The 16,914-nt window shown below is 44.0% G+C and overlaps 1 protein-coding gene across 5 annotated transcripts in view; it reads right to left on the bottom strand.

Moving 5' to 3' along the window:
* PHF2 (PHD finger protein 2) overlaps positions 1-13,865 on the bottom strand; it is a 145,204-nt gene extending 131,339 nt beyond the window's left edge. For 2 of the 5 annotated variants that reach the window (XM_073352165.1, XM_073352166.1), the window contains exons 1-2: positions 11,125-11,235; positions 10,578-10,768 (exon numbers count right to left, since the gene is read on the bottom strand). In XM_073352165.1, the coding sequence (XP_073208266.1) occupies positions 10,578-10,768; positions 11,125-11,139 (206 nt within the window). In that variant the 5' untranslated portion in view covers positions 11,140-11,235. Of the gene's footprint in view, positions 1-10,577; positions 10,769-11,124; positions 11,237-13,787 lie in introns of those variants that run through there. The other 3 variants (XM_073352167.1, XM_073352168.1, XM_073352171.1) reach the window with 3 other exon arrangements.
* Positions 13,866-16,914: the final 3,049 nt, after the last annotated feature.

Raw genomic sequence — 16,914 nt, 5'->3', positions numbered from 1 at the left:
GATGCTAGTATCTCAGTAACACACTTGCAGGCCTGTTCCTATCATAGAAGTGTCTACAGTTACTATCATTTAGATCCATATTTTCTAAAATATCCACTAATTTGGGGTTCCTTGACTTTTGAGCTCCTAAACTGAGAGACTACAGGCTGCCTTTGAGAGAACTGCTAAGCGTTCATTATCCTATTTGCTATGAATAAAAATTGGGTACTCAGCATTCTGAAAATGAGGCTCAAACTGTCTCATGTTGGACCCTTTTGCAAATTTGGGCCATTATATATTCTAACAAACAGGTTTAAATACAAGACTTCATATTTCCAGTCCCACACCTATCAATAAGGACCACTCTTTTTCATCATGCTATAGTGCTTGAGCCTCAAGCACCCAGGCACTGAAAACCTGTGAGCTTTCTAATCAATAGTCAAACTGAGTCCTAAAACAAAGCACTGTTCAGGAGTGAAAAGCCCACTCAGCTCGAAAGTCAGCATTACAGCGCTAGATATCATGCTAACAGCTACGGAATACTAGTTTGATACCTGGGCAGTGTTCCAAAAGGGAACAGAAAACCCAAAGATAAAAGAACTGACTATTCTGAGGAAGCTAATCCACTTTCTCCTTGCATGCATATCTGAACAAGGAGCCAGTACTTTAGAAATAAAGTGCTGTGTAACTACTGAAGTGCTTTGCCTGGGGTTGTCAGTATTAGAATTCTGGCACCTCAGAGTTAAGGTCAACTTGCAGTTTCCATTGTAAACTTTTTATTTTTAGGGCTGTGTAATTCAACCTTTTTCCATTCACACCAAGTTTTGGCCCTTTGGCAGTTTTCTTCCAGAAAATAAAACAGGATGCATTATTAATAATTTGACAATCCACAGTGTATATGGAGAATATTCTCTGTTTTTATTAATAAATGCATGCAAAGCAGTCTTGATATTATGACTGACATCACAAGGTCTCTGGAGATACTGGAGTATCAATCAGAAGTATCCTACGGCATGTTAAGATTGTTATAGTTTCCACTGTAAATCTCTTTCCATAGTTACGTATCTCAAAACAAGAAAAGTGGTGAAACAATTACCTCTGGGTCATTCTATGGGATCAAGAACTCAACACTGACGGGCTTCACAATATTGTTTTGCTTTACCTTCTGGTCAGAGTTCATTTGCAGCTGAAAACTATGTTTTGATAATTAGCATGGGAACTTAATTCTGAATCCCATATTTATGAAGGAAGGCTAAGTGTGGAGTTCCTGATCTGATTAGAAAGCCAATGAAAATTTGATCTCCCCTTAAAAGACTGCAACAAAAGGAAGTACAGAGACTCCACATGGATTTGAATGTTAAGTGGTCCTTTAAATTCTTTAAACTCTTTTTAAACTTCCAGAATAATGTAAAGGCCTCGGATAGCTAAAGTGACACCAATTTTTAAAAAGGGCTCCAGAGGCAATCCCGGCAATTACAGGCCGGTAAGCCTGACTTCAGTACCAGGCAAACTGGTTGAAACTATAGACATAAACATAGAGATGAACATAATTTGTTGGGGAAGAGTCAACACGGTTTTTGTAAAGGGAAAATCAGACCTCACCAATCTACTAGAATTCTTTGAGGGGGTCAACAGGCATGTGGACTAGGGGGATCCAGTGGATATAGTGTACAGCAACACCTCGCTTAACGTTGTAGTTAGGTTCCTGAAAAATGCTACTTTAAGCGAAACGATGTTAAGTGAATCCAATTTCCCCATAAGAATTAATGTAAATAGGGGGGATTAGGTTCCAGGGAAATTTTTTTCACCAGACAAAAGACTATTATACACACACACATATATACACAGCATAAGTTTTAAACAAACAATTTAATACTGTACAGAGCAATGATGATTGTGAAGTCTGATTGAGGTGGTGAAGTCAGAGGGTGGAAGACGGTGGGATATTTCCCAGGGAATGCCTTACTGCTAAATGATGAACTAGCATTTGGCTGAGCCCTCAAGGGTTAATACATTGTTGTTAATGTAGCCTCACACTCTACAAGACAGCACAAACAGAGGGAGGGGAGACACCATGTTAGAGAGAGACATGCATTGCCCCTTTAAGTACGCTGACCCCACTCTAAGTACACTGCCTTTTTAAGTAGATCAGCAAGTTGAGACAGCAGCTGCTGCCAGCAAGCTCCCTCCGTCCTGAGCCGTGTTGTGTCCGTCCCACCCCCCCCCCCCGCCCCGGTGGAGATGGGGTAAAGGAGTGGAGGGCAGGAGAAGGGGGAGGGGGACACCCTGACATTAGCACCCCTGTCCCCCACCCCTGCACAGCAAGCAAGAGGCTCCCGGGAGGGCAGGAGCAGCACATGGCAGTGGGGGGAGGGACAGCTGAACTGCCCGGCAATTGATAGCCTGCTGGGTGGCTGCCACACAGGGAACTTAGGGGAGCGGGGAGCTGATGGGGGTCTGCCGGCCCACCCTGGTTCCAAACCCCCACCAGCTAGCTCCAATGGGCTGCTCTTCCTGCAGGTAGTGGACAAAGCAGGTAGCTGCCAAACAATGTTATAATGGAGCATTGCGCAACTGTAAAGGAGCATGTTCCCTAATTGATCAGCAATGAAACAACATTAACCGAGAGGACTTTAAGTGAGGAGTTACTGTACTTAGATTTTCAGAAAGCCTTTGACAAGGTCCCTCTTAAGCAAAGTAAGCTGTCATGGGATAAGAGAGAAGGTCCTCACATGGATTGGCAACTGGTTAAAAGATAGGAAACAAAGGATAGGAATAAATGGTCAGTTTTCAGAATGGAGAGAGGTAAATAGTGGTGTCCCCCTGGGGTATGTACTGGGATACAGCCTATTCAACATATTCATAAATGATCTGGAAAAAGGGGTAAACAGTGAGGTGGCAAAATTTGCAGATGTCACAAAACTACTCAAGATAGTTAAGTCCCAGGCAGACTCAAAGAGCTACAAAAAGATCTCTCAAAACTGTGTGACTGGGCAACAAAACGGCAGATGAAATTCAATGTTGATAAATGCAAAGTGATGCACACTGGAAAACATAATCCCAACTATACATATAAAATGATGGGGTCTAATTTAGCTGTTACCATTCAAGAAAGAGATCTTGGAGTCAGTGTGGCTAGTTCTCTGAAAACATCCACTCAATGTGCAGCGGCAGTGAAAAAAAGCGAACAGATAATAAGACAGAGAATAGCATGTTGCCCGAGTCTATATAAATCCATGGTATGCCCACACCTTGAATACTGCATGCAGATGTGGTCTCCCCATCTCAAAAAAGATATATTGGAATTGGAAAAGGTTCAGAAAAGGCCAACAAAAATTACTAGGGGTATGGAACGGCTTCCGCATGAGGAGAGATTAATAAGACTGGGACTTTTCAGCTTGGAAAAGAGACGACTAAAGGGGGACATGATTGAGGCCTCTAAAATCATGACTGATGTGGAGAGTGTTATTTACTCCTCATCACATCAGAACTAGGGGTCACTAAATGAAATTAATAGGCAGCAGGTGTAAAACAAACAAAAGGAAGTATTTCTTCACACAGCACACAGGTAACCTGTGGAATTCTTTTTGCCAAAGGATGTTGTGAAGGCCAAGACTATAACAGGGTTCAAAAAAGAACTAGATAAATTCATAGAGGATAGGTCCATCAATGGCTATTAGCCAGGATGGGCAGGGATAGCATCCCTAGCCTCTGTTTGCCAGAAGCTGGGAATGGGCGACAGGGGATGGATCACTTGATGATTACCTGTTCTGTTCCTTCCCTCTGGGGCACCCGGTATTAGGCACTGTCAGAAGACAGGACACTGGGCTAGATGGACCTTTGATCTGACCCAGTATGACCTTTATGATGTTCTTATGTTGTTCCTGATCCTACTCCCATTGAAATAAATGATAAAACAAACATTGGCTTCAATGGAAGCAGGCTTAAAATGTATTTTTATATTAGTTTCAAACACTGTTGCACCAGGTTTCAAACAAACAAGTTAGTTTTTTTAAAAAGCAGACAATTCCCACTAAGGGCCTGTCTACATGGGGAAAATGACTGGAATAACTACTCCAGAATAGCTCTGCGTGTGAATACTCTGTTCCAAAATAATTAGTGTGCTTTGTGGAACAATTTATTCCACAACAGCTATTCAAGTAAGTTTCCCTGTATAGACCAGCCCTTAATGCGGATTATTCCTTTAGGGTACTCTGAAACACCTACAATCTTTAAGATATAAAATTAAACAACTAAACATATGCAACTTTTTTTCATATTTTTAATTCCCTGTACTAAATGAAACACTGTTTGTACAGTGTAAATCTGCAAAACACATTGACACTTGATAATATTGAGGGAAACTAGTCAGTAAGATTCAAAACAGGATTTATATTTATACAAACAGGAGTTGAATCTATAGTTACAATCTTCCATTGTATGGTATTGCAAACCAAAGTGCATTATGAGGAGTTTATACCTTAATCCAAGCATCCAGAATTGGCCGCTGTCAGACATAAGATACTAGACTAGATAGAATTTCCATACCAAAAGAGAGCTATTTCCCAATAATGGTCAATACTCCAGCTGGTATTCATCTTAAGTATCAATGCATCAGGTTTAGCACACTCAGTTTTATTCTACCTGTGGGAACTGTGGGTGTTACCCTTGTCATTCTAAATAGCTAATCATTTTTTAATCTTACTAAGTTATTTACCATGATGATTTCTTGTGGCAGAGGGTTCCATGGCTTAAATATATGTGGTGCAAAAAAAAGGTATTTCCCTTTCCTCTTTCTATTTAGTGAATGACTGTATGTACCCCTCCTATGGCATCTGGGTGCCTGATATAAATTAATGAAACACCATGTTAAACTCCCACAGCTAAGAGGATAAACAACTCACCTTCCTGTACCTATCAACCTTAATAAATAAGCCAATATTGTTCCATAGTTAAGGAAATACTTGAACAAAAAGCCTTGCCTTGCTCTGCTCTAAAGTTCAGAAAACTTTAGATTCTGGCACACTTCCAGAATGAGCAAGTATGATAGCTGGGTCTTGCCACTGAACAGGTCTCCCTCCAGCCTTCAAGGGGTTTGCATTCATAGGCTGTCAGTCAAAGAACCCTGGGAGGCACGGATCAGCATTCACGTCACACTCCCTGTCAGTACCCGGCCTGGGCCAGCTAATGATCTAACCAGAAATCCAAATTTGGTGATGAATCCTGGTCATGCGCTATCTGAGGCACAGATGCGCATAAGCTAAGAAGAGTCAAAGCACCTTAGCTGATTTCAGCTCCAGCATGGGTTCAAAAGAAGGGAGGCTCTCCCTAAGGCAGGCAGGTACCATACCATACATGGTTTTATATATTAGAACTCACACCCTCCATTGCTCCTGGAAGCCGATGAGAAGCCTGTGCAGTTCACAGAGCCACCAAACCACTCCACCAAGTTGGAGGTCCACTGCATTCTACATTAGCTAAACATTCCAAGTGGTTGCTAAAGGTAGCCAAGGTAGAGCACACTGCAGTAGTCAAACCTGGAGGTGACAGTGTCACTTTAAAGAAAGGCGGTAACCTCGTAAATCACCACAGATGAAAGACAGCACCATGAGCTACCACTGCTACCTGGGAAGCCAAGAGCAGCTGGGAATCTAAAAGTATCCAAAGAGAGTGAATCTCTTTGGGAAAGCACGGACATTCTCCATTAACAAACAGAGCAGCTAAACTCCTATTGGCAACTCCTCAGGTTGTTTTCCCTAGCCAACATGCATCACCTCCATCATTTGTGGGTTGAGCTTCAGCCAACTTGTTTTCGCAGGGCCTGGACAGAACAAGGAAATTATTCAGTCTCAATCTAATGAGAAGCACAAACAAGGAGGTCATCTTCATATTGGTGACACTGTAGCCCCAAACATTAACACAAACACTCTCAAAGGGCCTTGTGCATGTTGCACAGAAGGGACAGCAGTATGGAACCACAGATGAGAAGAGCTTCACAGACCCTCTGAAACTATTCCAAAAGGAAAGAGCAGAACCAGTGAAGAACAGTTCCACTCACCCCTTTTACACCCTGCCAACATATCAGGACCACCACCTGGGCAACACTATGAAAAGCTCTAGTTCTTACAAAATCATCAGACTCTTGACTTTTGTCTAGGGCCAGGAGTTCATCAACCAACGATATGAATGTAATCACTATAACATACCCAATCCTGAAACCAAAATGATAGGAATCCAGAAAATAAAAAGATGCCTACTGAAGTGTAATCTTCCCCAAAAATGAAAAGTTTGAAACATGGTAATAACTGGCAACTGGAGAGATAATTAACATTAAGAGATGGCTTCTTGAGAAGGGTCTAACCATTGTTTCTTTAAGGATGTTTGGTATCTTGTCCTCCCAAGAGAAGGTAACAAACCCAAAAAGCTTCTGACTGGCTTTCACCAGGCATGAGAAACCTGGATCTCTCTCAGGTAATTTTGTCAGATAATATCATGGAGTAATGATGTCCAAACTGGTGTCCATGGACCACTAGAGATCTGCAGAGCACTTCCTGGTGGTCTGCAGAGAGCTGGCTAGTCAGTTAGCACTTGCTCCTCATTCTTATTTCCAGATGCTAAAGTACATTAAATGAAAGCCTAAAATAAATTTAATACTTTTCTAATATTAATTTCCTATATAAGCAATTGTTGCAGTTGCCACGGGGATGTTATTCAATGTCAAATGAGAGGAGACATTAGGAATGTGATGTGAAGTAGCCCATGAAATATCTCTATTAAGATGCGGTGCACTCTACGAAAACGTTTGGAAAGCCCCATCACAGAGGAATCAGGAAAACACCTGAGCCATTTCCACAAAAACAAAATAGGGATTATGGAATTTTTAAGAAATCCCACAGCCTACCACGGTACTTGAAGAAATCAATAAAGTTCTCCCCCTTCAAAAATTACTAATTTTGATGAGCTTCTTTGTACATTGATTAGTTTGAATATTAAGACAATGTATTAAGCTTGCAAATAATTCAGAAATAAAATGAACTTTTTTGTGACTATCATAAGTGCACAGAATGTGTGACATGAGTTTAAGATTGTTATATATATTTTATTGAAACAAATTACATTATTTTAAAAATAATAGTTTTTGGTGGTAGTGTAAAATATACACACACATACAAACTTGCAAGATTGAGGTCTCTAAAAGACACCCATGATTTTTAAAAAAAACTAAACCCCCACCAGGTATGTTTTTTCTATTGATTACCTCTTTGTGCTTATATTATGAAAAAAGGCAAATAGGGGCATCCAAATGGCCTCTCTCTTCTATCATACCACTTCTTCTGTGTCTCTTCTTCAAAGTAAATACCAAGTCTTTTTAATCTCTCCTTGTGTGGAAGCCCCATCTTTCTCAAAGTCCCTAGTTATTTTTAGAGTCCACCTCTGAACCTTTATGTTTGCTGCTATTTCTATTTAAGATCATTAAAACTGAACACAGTTCGCAAGGTGAAGATACACCAACCGTTTGCTATTACGTTCTTTCCCTTCTAATACCACGTAGAACATCCTATCTCACTATCACTGAGCTTTGTCTTCATTGAGCTGTCCACAGACATGCACAGATCATTTTCCTGAGCATTTCCCTTCAAAACCCATCAGCGTATACAAGTATCTTACTAGTCCCTTCTTACTTACTTGTCTATGTTGACTTTACTGTGCCACCATTCGGTCTTAAAACCCTGAGATTTTAGGTCCTACTTGAGTTCTCACGATCCTCTTTAGTCTTGGCTATTTAATTTTTACCACCTGTCACCCCTCTCAAATCCTTAACAAACATGAGATACTGCACACCACTTTGGAAATTTGTCTAGTTCATAACCCTAGAGCACCCCACTACTAACATTTTCACCTACAAGAACTGGCCATTAATTCACACACTTTGCTTCACATTTCTGAACCACTTTTTAAATCCATGATGAGACTTTACCTCTCCCCCCACAGTTAACAAGTTTCTATAATAGCCTCTTGGAAGGAAGTTTATCAAATTCCTTTTGAAATACCTCTTTTAACTATCTCCAGCTCAGTCTCCATTAGTTGGTTTCGGGCCTGCTCCAGTACCCACTGACATCAGTGACAGTGAAAACAAGCCCTTAGCCTGCTCCAACCTATCTCCTTTATCTGGTATTCTGTGAGAACTCTTCAAAAGAGTTAACAGGAGAGAGTCACAATTTACCCTTACAGAATACCTATCACACGATGTGCACTGAGTTTAGGAGCTTAACACACTCTTTAAATGATTTCCCTATTATTTTTCCAATAGTTTTTAACTAAGCTACTTCGTTCTTGAATTCTTTTAGAACTAAGAGATAAGTTACATCTTTGGCCCTGGTGATTGACTCTATTTTAATTTCACTTCTTTTTTGATACTTCGATCTCTCACAGTATCTGACCTTTACTACTTATAAAGAATTGCTTTTTATGTCCACCTTTCCATCCTAAGGGACTCGCAGTCACACTGACCCTCCTGATGGCTTCCAACAGTACTCTAAATAAACTTAGAAGAATATCTTATTATTTTGTATACTTCTGCCTACTCACTCCTCAAGTTTCCTCTTGGTTTTTCAAATAACTACTGGAGATGTTTTCCATTCTATTAGTATAATTTGAGTCAATTTTTAAAAGGACACCATTTTAATTCTAAACCTCTGGTACCTTGCTGTTCAACCCCCCTCTATGTTTCCCTTGATTTTAATTTTTGTTGATCTGGAGTACCCAAGTCTTGTATGAGTCTAATAAGTTTATTTTTAAACAATCCTCAAGGTGATTCTCTGAGTTTTAATCCCCTTAACTTTCTTTACATTATTTTTAACTAACTTCCCCATTCCTAAAAGAAAAAGAAAGGTTCTTGAAGTTCAGTTTCACAGTATTTGTTCCTCTAAATAACACCCCCACCCCAGAAGAGCTCTGTTTAAGCTCCAAAGCTTGTCTCTCTCAACAACAGAAATTGGTCCAATATTGTCACTTACATAAAACCTCAACCATACATTCTATACCATGGTTTAATATGAAATAAATAAAAAGAGAAGCCTCTCCCTTTGTCTGCTCCTGAACTAACTCTCCCAAACATCATTTCCCCCCTCCTCACGAAAGTTGTGGAGATATAAAGTTCAGTCCCTTCATAGCTGACTAGCTGTAAGTCACCTGGGGGCTCTGTTTTGTTCGGGCAATCCCTGTGATCCCAGAAACTTACTGTTGTGACACCAAGATCATAGCAATGCTGTTGACTCAGCGATAATGCAATGTAGTGGTTACATGACAAAGGGGCAAAGCAACGTATTCCCAACCCACGCTCCCCCAGTAGCGATACAATGAGAGAGGGCAGGGGCGGCGGCACCCATTCTGCTGAGTGTCACTGACCTCAGGGTTAAACGACTGCAATAGGTTAGTTTTGCTGTTAAATTGTTAACACGCGGCTAGTTGTCAATGGGCTCCGAAGTCCCCTCCCTTTGCTCTAGGCACCGCTTGAAAACCGTGGGGTGACAGTCACAGGGGGCTGCTCTGGGGCGTGGGGGGCTCAGTCACAGGGGGCTGCTATGTGGTGGGAGGTCAAAGGGTAGCTAGGAGGTGGGGGGGTCAGTCATGGGGGGCTGTTAGGCGGTGGGAGGTCTGGGGGCTGCTCGGGGGTCTCGCCCCCCACGTCCCTGGGCACACTGGCGTGGCTCGGTGCAGCCCCCGAGAGGCCCTGCCGTGGCAGGGGCGGGCTGTGAGCTAGCGGGGTCTTCCCCCCCACCCCGCCGGGCGCGAAGCGCGCCCAGCGGCGCCCCTGCTCCCGGGGCAAGCCGGCTCCCACCGCAGCGGCCGGGGGCTCCCAGCCCGGCCCCTACCCGCCTCTCGGGGTCTTGCTCGCAGCCCGCCTTGCCGCTGCGGGGCCCGCGCTCGCCTGTCTCCGAGCCCCCTTCCCCCGCCCATGTGCCGCGGGCCGGGCGGGCCCTGCCCGGCGCTCGGCTCAGGCTGCTCCGGCCATTGTGCCCCTGTCACACGGGAGCCGAGCCGAGCCGAGCCGCCCGCGCGCCACAGCGGAGCCCGGCCCAGCGGCCGCCGCCTCCCCGGGACAAGCTCCCGCGAGCCCGGCCACCGCAAGCTCTGCGTCCGCTGCTGCAAGCCCCCGGCCGGCAGCCAGCCAGCCCCGCCGTGCAGCCGCTTCCCCGGGCCCCGCACAACGAGCCCACCAGGCAGCGGTGCAATGGTCCGGAAAGCAGGCGTGAGCCAGAGCCGCCCCCGCCCCCGCCCGGACAATAGCCCCCCATGACCGGGGCGGGGGGGTTAGGCACTGTGCTGAGAACCGAACATTTACAAAACAACCCCCCCCCCTCCAAAAAAAAAAGCCCCAGCAGCGAGGGCCGGGGGCAGCGAGGCTCCTCCTCCTCCTCTCCAAAAAGGCCTGTTGGAAAACTGCACACAGCAACAGCAGCGGCGGCAGCTCCGCCGCCTGCCTCCCTCTGCCCCGGAGAGACAAGGCGGCGAAGGGCGAGAAGGGGCGATCGCAGCCCGAGCGGGGTGCGGGGGAGGAAGGGGGGGGGACAGCAGGCCCGAGCCCTTTGTGTTACCTGCCGTGGAACCAGTCCTTGCAGGCATCGCACTCGATCATGAAGCGGGTTACGTCGTAGGGCAGCCTGCAGATGCAATAGACGGGCACCGTCGCCATGTTAGCTGAGCTCCCTTCAAAACAACACTGGACTCCCAGGCAAGCGAGCAGGGCTGGCGGCGGCTCCTGCCGCTCGGTAGCTGGCGGTTTCTCCTTCCAAAACGCAAGCAAAAAAATTGCAATGTCGAGAGACGGAGCGGGGAGGGGAAGGGGGGGGAGAGAAGAAGGGTGGGAAAAAAAATCAGATAATGCAATTACAGCTCCTCAAGGGCGAGCTCGCAATGTCAGAAAAATAATAAAGGGCTTCCCAAACTTTGGCTGCATGGCTCCTCTCTGGCTCTGCGAGCTCCAGGCAAGCTGGGGCTTTTTTGTGTGTTGTTGTTGGTAAATGATTATTATCCAAAATGTTTGGCGAAATGCATTATATTGCGTGCCCCCTGGTGACAGTACAGTACCGCGGCTTTTCATAAACACTCCGAAATGTAGCCCTTTCCTTGTAATGTCCTTACGTCAGCTTGCAACATTGTAATATTTCCTCCGATGGGGCTGGGGAGGGAGGCTGCAGAAGGGGAGGCGAATCTGAAAACTCAGAGCTTGGCACCGGGCAAAATACTAGCGAGGGGGGGACGGGGCTGGGAGGGGAGGTAACCCACCTTGCTGAGAAAAACAAACAGGGCTGGGTGTAAAAACGGGGACGAGTAAAAGGAGGGAGATTTAAAAGAAATAAACGACGAGTGGAGATGGGCTGCTCGGAATGCCAAGATCTCGCAATCGTTCCGCACTGCAAGGAGAGACTTTAAAAAAACTGGCCTTAAAAACAAAAATCGGTCTCCAGATTCGAGAGGGACAGTGTGTGTGTGTGCCCCCCGCCAGACTACACACCTGCAAAAACGAGTGACACCTGCCAGCAGGGCCGAATAAAGGAGATGGGGGGATTAAATGAATTTAGCTGTTATAACAGGTCTGAGCGCGGGAATGTCCAAAAAGGGTCCTAAAAGCGGGGCAGCGACTCCGCTTTTAAAGAGACATAAGTAAGGGCTTTAAAAAGTTATTTCGTTCCATGCTGCACACAGCGCAGGGCGGCCAAGGAGCTGTGCTCCCTGCAGAGACGGGAATCGGGAGTGAATTCAAACAAGGAACCCACACCGCCAGATCTATATTCCCTTGGGAAAGGATTCTGCACCAGGGAGGCGTCCGAGAGAGCAGCCTTCCCAACGCTGAGAAGGGGGGGCTGCAGGAAAACGCTTCTGAAGACACACAGCTTCCAGGCAACACTTTTTGGAACAGGCTTGTTTTGTTTGCGGTGCCCATCGCCGACAGCGCGTTGAAGGAAAATAATAAAGCTTTCCGCACGGACCAGCTGGTCCCTTGCGTTCTGTGGCGCTTCCTTTCTGCGATCCTGTTTGCAAACGAGAAGCATAAAACATGTCCTTTATGATCAGTTTCTGTTTGCACCGGATGTGACACTTGCACAGCGTTGTTTCCAATATGCCTTGTCCATTGAATTCCAGCCGCCGGTTCAAACTTTTGTAAAACGTCACTTGTCCCTTTTTCTCTTGGTGATTCCTAACTTTAGTCATTTGATTGATTCAAATGGTCATAAACCTTCCCCCAGAGCTATTAACATATTCTCCAGCACCCTCAAAAGCAGCAGTTTGTAAAGTACACTTACAGCTGTTGCCAAACTTACTATACATGATGTGTGTGCACACACCCACATATCCACATCATTTGAAGTTTAACATGGATAATTTAGGTGTATATGCATACACCCATAAACATAAGTACAGCATGTAGCTCTAAACCCAAAAACTTTATTTTGATGACAACCAACTCTATATCCAAAACAGAGATGGTTAAACTTTGAAATAACATGATTTTAACTCAATAATTGCACCGTGATGCCTAAAGAAACAAAAGCTTTAGAGAATTATTAGCAGGGGTCTAAGCAAGGTAGGGGAGGGATACATGAAAGATGTACGTATTTTGAAGGGAAAACTTGTATTTGATGGAGGTATTTTGCAATATTTAATTTCCTTAAAAGCCACATAAGCCTACCTAAGGCAGCCCATCCACCCTTAAATTAGAAATGGAGTGACTAGGCCTGTAACCCTTAAAAGATGAAAGTAAATGTACTGGCCCTATGAAGTGCCAAATCAATGCCATAGGGTATTGGGGACATGTTGCTAAAGGCAGCTCATGAGTAAAATACTATACAGCCCAAAACAGCAATCATCATCCACAAAGAGAAGAGTGAGCAACAGCAGCAGTGTAAGAACCAAAGCTTGAACTGATGCTTCTCTCTGAAAAGTGAAAACCTCTCTTCCAGCAGCAGGAGTCTGCCAAGCTGGTAAAGAGGCAAGGATCATGGTAGCTTGTGTAATGGAGAAGAGAAGAGATTATCATTTCCACATAAGGTTAGTTCTAGGCCTCTCTGCTGGGATTACCAACAAGGTTAACATTTGTATCAGTGGGACCTGCCCACCAAGACTGGAGTGAGACTGACTAGTCATTTTATGTAGGCCACTGACTGAGACAGCAGTGACTTTTAGTCCCTCCCATGCTGGCTGCAGTGTTAGAAGTGAAAGTCTCTATCCCATAATCAATATACTGAGCCATCCATTTCCCCTGGGATTGTTTGGTAGTAGATGACCTTGAAATGATTGTTAAATATTTTATGATGGCTTTCCTTTGTAAACAGTGTAGGGTTTCAAATTTTCCCCATAAGGCTGAGGTCAAAGTATTGCACAGTATTGTATGCACACCACAAACTCAGATTACTAACGATGCAGTCTACCAGGGTTACTAATATAAGCCTGCATTTTCAAAAGTGGATAAAGTCTTTGGGACCCTCCAATTTTTTGAGTGCCAAGTTGAGTCACCTTGAAGACAGTGCTGAGTACCTGCTAAGACACAGGTCCCTTTTCGGATGTCTCAAGATGGACACCCAAAATCATTCGTCACTTTTGAAAATTAAAAGGAGACAAAACCTATAGTGCTCCAGCCAGAAAAACAGGAGACCGGGTCTAGGGGAGTAAAGCAGCAGGGGAAAGGTCTAGTAAAGCATTCAGCACTCTTGCCAAAATGTAATACAAGGGAATTCCCTCCACCACAAGGCTACTGTGAATCTTAGTAAGGGAAGGGGGGAAAAAATAGAAGCAAGTGATCTTACCTGGCTTTGGTCTCAAGATGAAATGTATATGAAGGAACCGCTCTGCAGGTGCCATTTTGTTTTCCTTTGAACATGGAAACCTAATTTTTAGTGCCCTTCCAAAACAAAGTTTTCAATTTGCTGAAAAGCAGAGTAATAAAATCTGACTGTGATCATTACAGGATAGGTACAGTGTGAAATGCAGGTATCTGATCACATGCCAAGCAATAGTCCTCTTATTCTATGGAGCCTGCTGCCATTGAAGGCAATTTCCTATTGATTTTCATGGGAGTAGGACTGAGCCCAAAAAGTTTAAGGAGGCCGAAGAGTCCACCCCTCCTGGGAGTCAAGTGGGTAGCTCTAGCACTTTAGCTAGGAGCCCTGTAGGGATGAAATGAAGCAGTACTCCCACAATCCCAGAGAAACTGGATGTTTCCATTAAACAGGATTTCATGTTAACGAAGTCAACATTTACACTGGAGTCAGTAGGCTTTAGAGTTTGAAATGAATGGAGCAGTTCACATCTGTCAGAACTATCACTTCAGTCTGCTTGCTGAGTCAAGACGACAACACTACATCAGTCACTTTCAGACATTTACCTGGACAATCTAGGGCAAGAAAGTTAATTGCTTTTAAAATAAAACAATATATTTCCTTTTTAAATGAGATCATATTTAGCCCTCATCTAATCTGGTATATATCATGTGTTTAACCAGTATCTGATTAAAAGACAACTCTGTTCCAGTTTAATATCATCACAAAGGACCCAATGAATAATGTCACCATGTGTATTGTTGCATTTGAATTTGCTCCAGGAATGTGGAGTCTATTACTCTCTCTGTGTACTCATTTCAGAACAAAGATAAAAAGGAAAGCTCAGCTGTTTGATGTAACCATGGGGATTACTTCAATTCATTATTTCACTCGTGCTCAATGGCTGGGCTGTAGATTTTAGCAATGTGGGTCTGAGGAAAGACGTAGTAAAGTTTTTTTTAAGTGGAAAAAAATAGTAAGGAGGTAGTGGTGCCCAGTGGGTAGAGCACTGGACTGGAACTCAGGAGAGCGGGGTACTATTCCCAGCTCAGGCCTTGAGCTGCAGGGTGACCTTGGGCAGGTTGTGTCCCGTGCCTCAGTTTCCCTGTCTATAAAATGGTGATAAAGATTCTGCCCTCCTCTGTAAAGCACTTTGAGACCTACTGATGACAAGTGCTACATAAGAGCTAGGTATTACAATATATCCCACTGTATACATCCTGTCATACAGAGACATTTATAATTTGCTCCTGGGTCACAAAAGATGATGTATAACACAAGATGTACCCTAAATTCACAAAAAGAAAAGGAGTACTTGTGGCACCTTAGAGACTAACCAATTTATTAGAGCATAAGCTTTCGTGAGCTACAGCTCACTTCATCAGATGCATATCGTGGAAACTGCAGCAGACTTTATATATACACAGAGAATATGAACCAATACCTCCTCCCACCCCACTGTCCTGCTGGTAATAGCTTATCTAAAGTGATCATCAGGTGGGCCATTTCCAGCACAAATCCAGGTTTTCTCACCCTCCACCGCCCCCCACAAATTCACTCTCCTGCTGGTGATAGCCCATCCAAAGTGACAACTCTTTACACAATGTGCATGACAATCAAGTTGGGCTATTTCCTGCACAAATCCAGGTTCTCTCACATCCCCCCCACCCCCATACACACACAAACTCACTCTCCTGCTGGTAATAGCTCATCCAAACTGACCACTCTTCAAGTTTAAATCCAAGTTAAACCAGAACATCTGGGGGGGGGGGGGTAGGAAAAAACAAGAGGAAACAGGCTACCTTGCATAATGACTTAGCCACTCCAAGTCTCTATTTAAGCCTAAATTAATAGTATCCAATTTGCAAATGAATTCCAATTCAGCAGTTTCTCGCTGGAATCTGGATTTGAAGTTTTTTTGTTTTAAGATAGCGACCTTCATGTCTGTGATTGCGTGACCAGAGAGATTGAAGTGTTCTCCGACTGGTTCATGAATGTTATAATTCTTGACATCTGATTTGTGTCCATTTATTCTTTTACGTAGAGACTGTCCAGTTTGACCAATGTACATGGCAGAGGGGCATTGCTGGCACATGATGGCATATATCACATTGGTGGATGAAATTCACAGTTCATACATTTCTTTATTCTGTTCCTTAGGTTTGATTTCTGCATACAAAACAATTCCTATGCAGGCTCTGGACCCTCTTGACAACTAATTACACACAGTCCAACAAAGACACAAACAGTCGTAACAAACCAACTGCCTTCCACTGCACTAAAAGAGGCCACTCCACATGGCTCCCTCTTGTTTACACCAAAGGAGCACCAGCTCAAACACCTCCACTGATCTCAGCTATAGCAGTAGGAGAAAGAGAAAGAAGAGGTCTCAGGAAGGTGATACCAGGCTATTTAGAGTTTTATAGGAAAAAAATAAATCCTTAAAGTCTCCCCAATATCAATAAGCAGCCTGTGTAGACCACAGAGCACTGGAACCACATGCTCATGGTAACAGGTTCTTGTTTAAGGAGCAAACCACCATATTCTGCACTACCTTCAGTTTCCAAACTGATTTAAAGCATAGACACAACCAAAGATAATTGATAAGTTATAACCAAAGATAAGTCCAGTCTTGAAGCAACAAAGGCCTGGATGATGGGAGTGTGGTCTGCAACCAAGATGAAGGATCACAAAATTGTGACCCATTGCAGATTGAATAAAACCATCCTAGTCTCTGCTGCTATGATTATCTAACAGCAGCTGGGAGTCTAACAACATCTACAAGCCACAAACTGACACTGAGCAGAAAATACACCCTCAGTCAGAGGGGCAGATATAATCGTTTCCAGATTCCCCAGATGCTTCTTCAGTCTACCAGTTTTCTCTAGATGGGGTCACATCCAAAGCAGTCTCAGCCACACCTTAAAGCTCCCACCATAAACCAAGACATGGATGATGCACCCTCCAGGTTGGATGAAATGAAGAGAGGGGTTTTGTAAACGTATACACTGGACTGCAGTTACACTGTAAAATTGTAGGGGATGGGCCTTAAAAGCAACCACTCATGACCAGGCCTACATCCTGTATGGACATATTCAGGCAAAACATTCACCGA

This window comes from Lepidochelys kempii, chromosome 7 (genome assembly GCF_965140265.1).
Source record: "Lepidochelys kempii isolate rLepKem1 chromosome 7, rLepKem1.hap2, whole genome shotgun sequence".
NCBI classification, from domain to species: domain Eukaryota; kingdom Metazoa; phylum Chordata; order Testudines; family Cheloniidae; genus Lepidochelys; species Lepidochelys kempii.
Note: the sequence above shows the minus strand (reverse complement) of the source record. Positions and strands in the feature narration are given on the sequence as shown.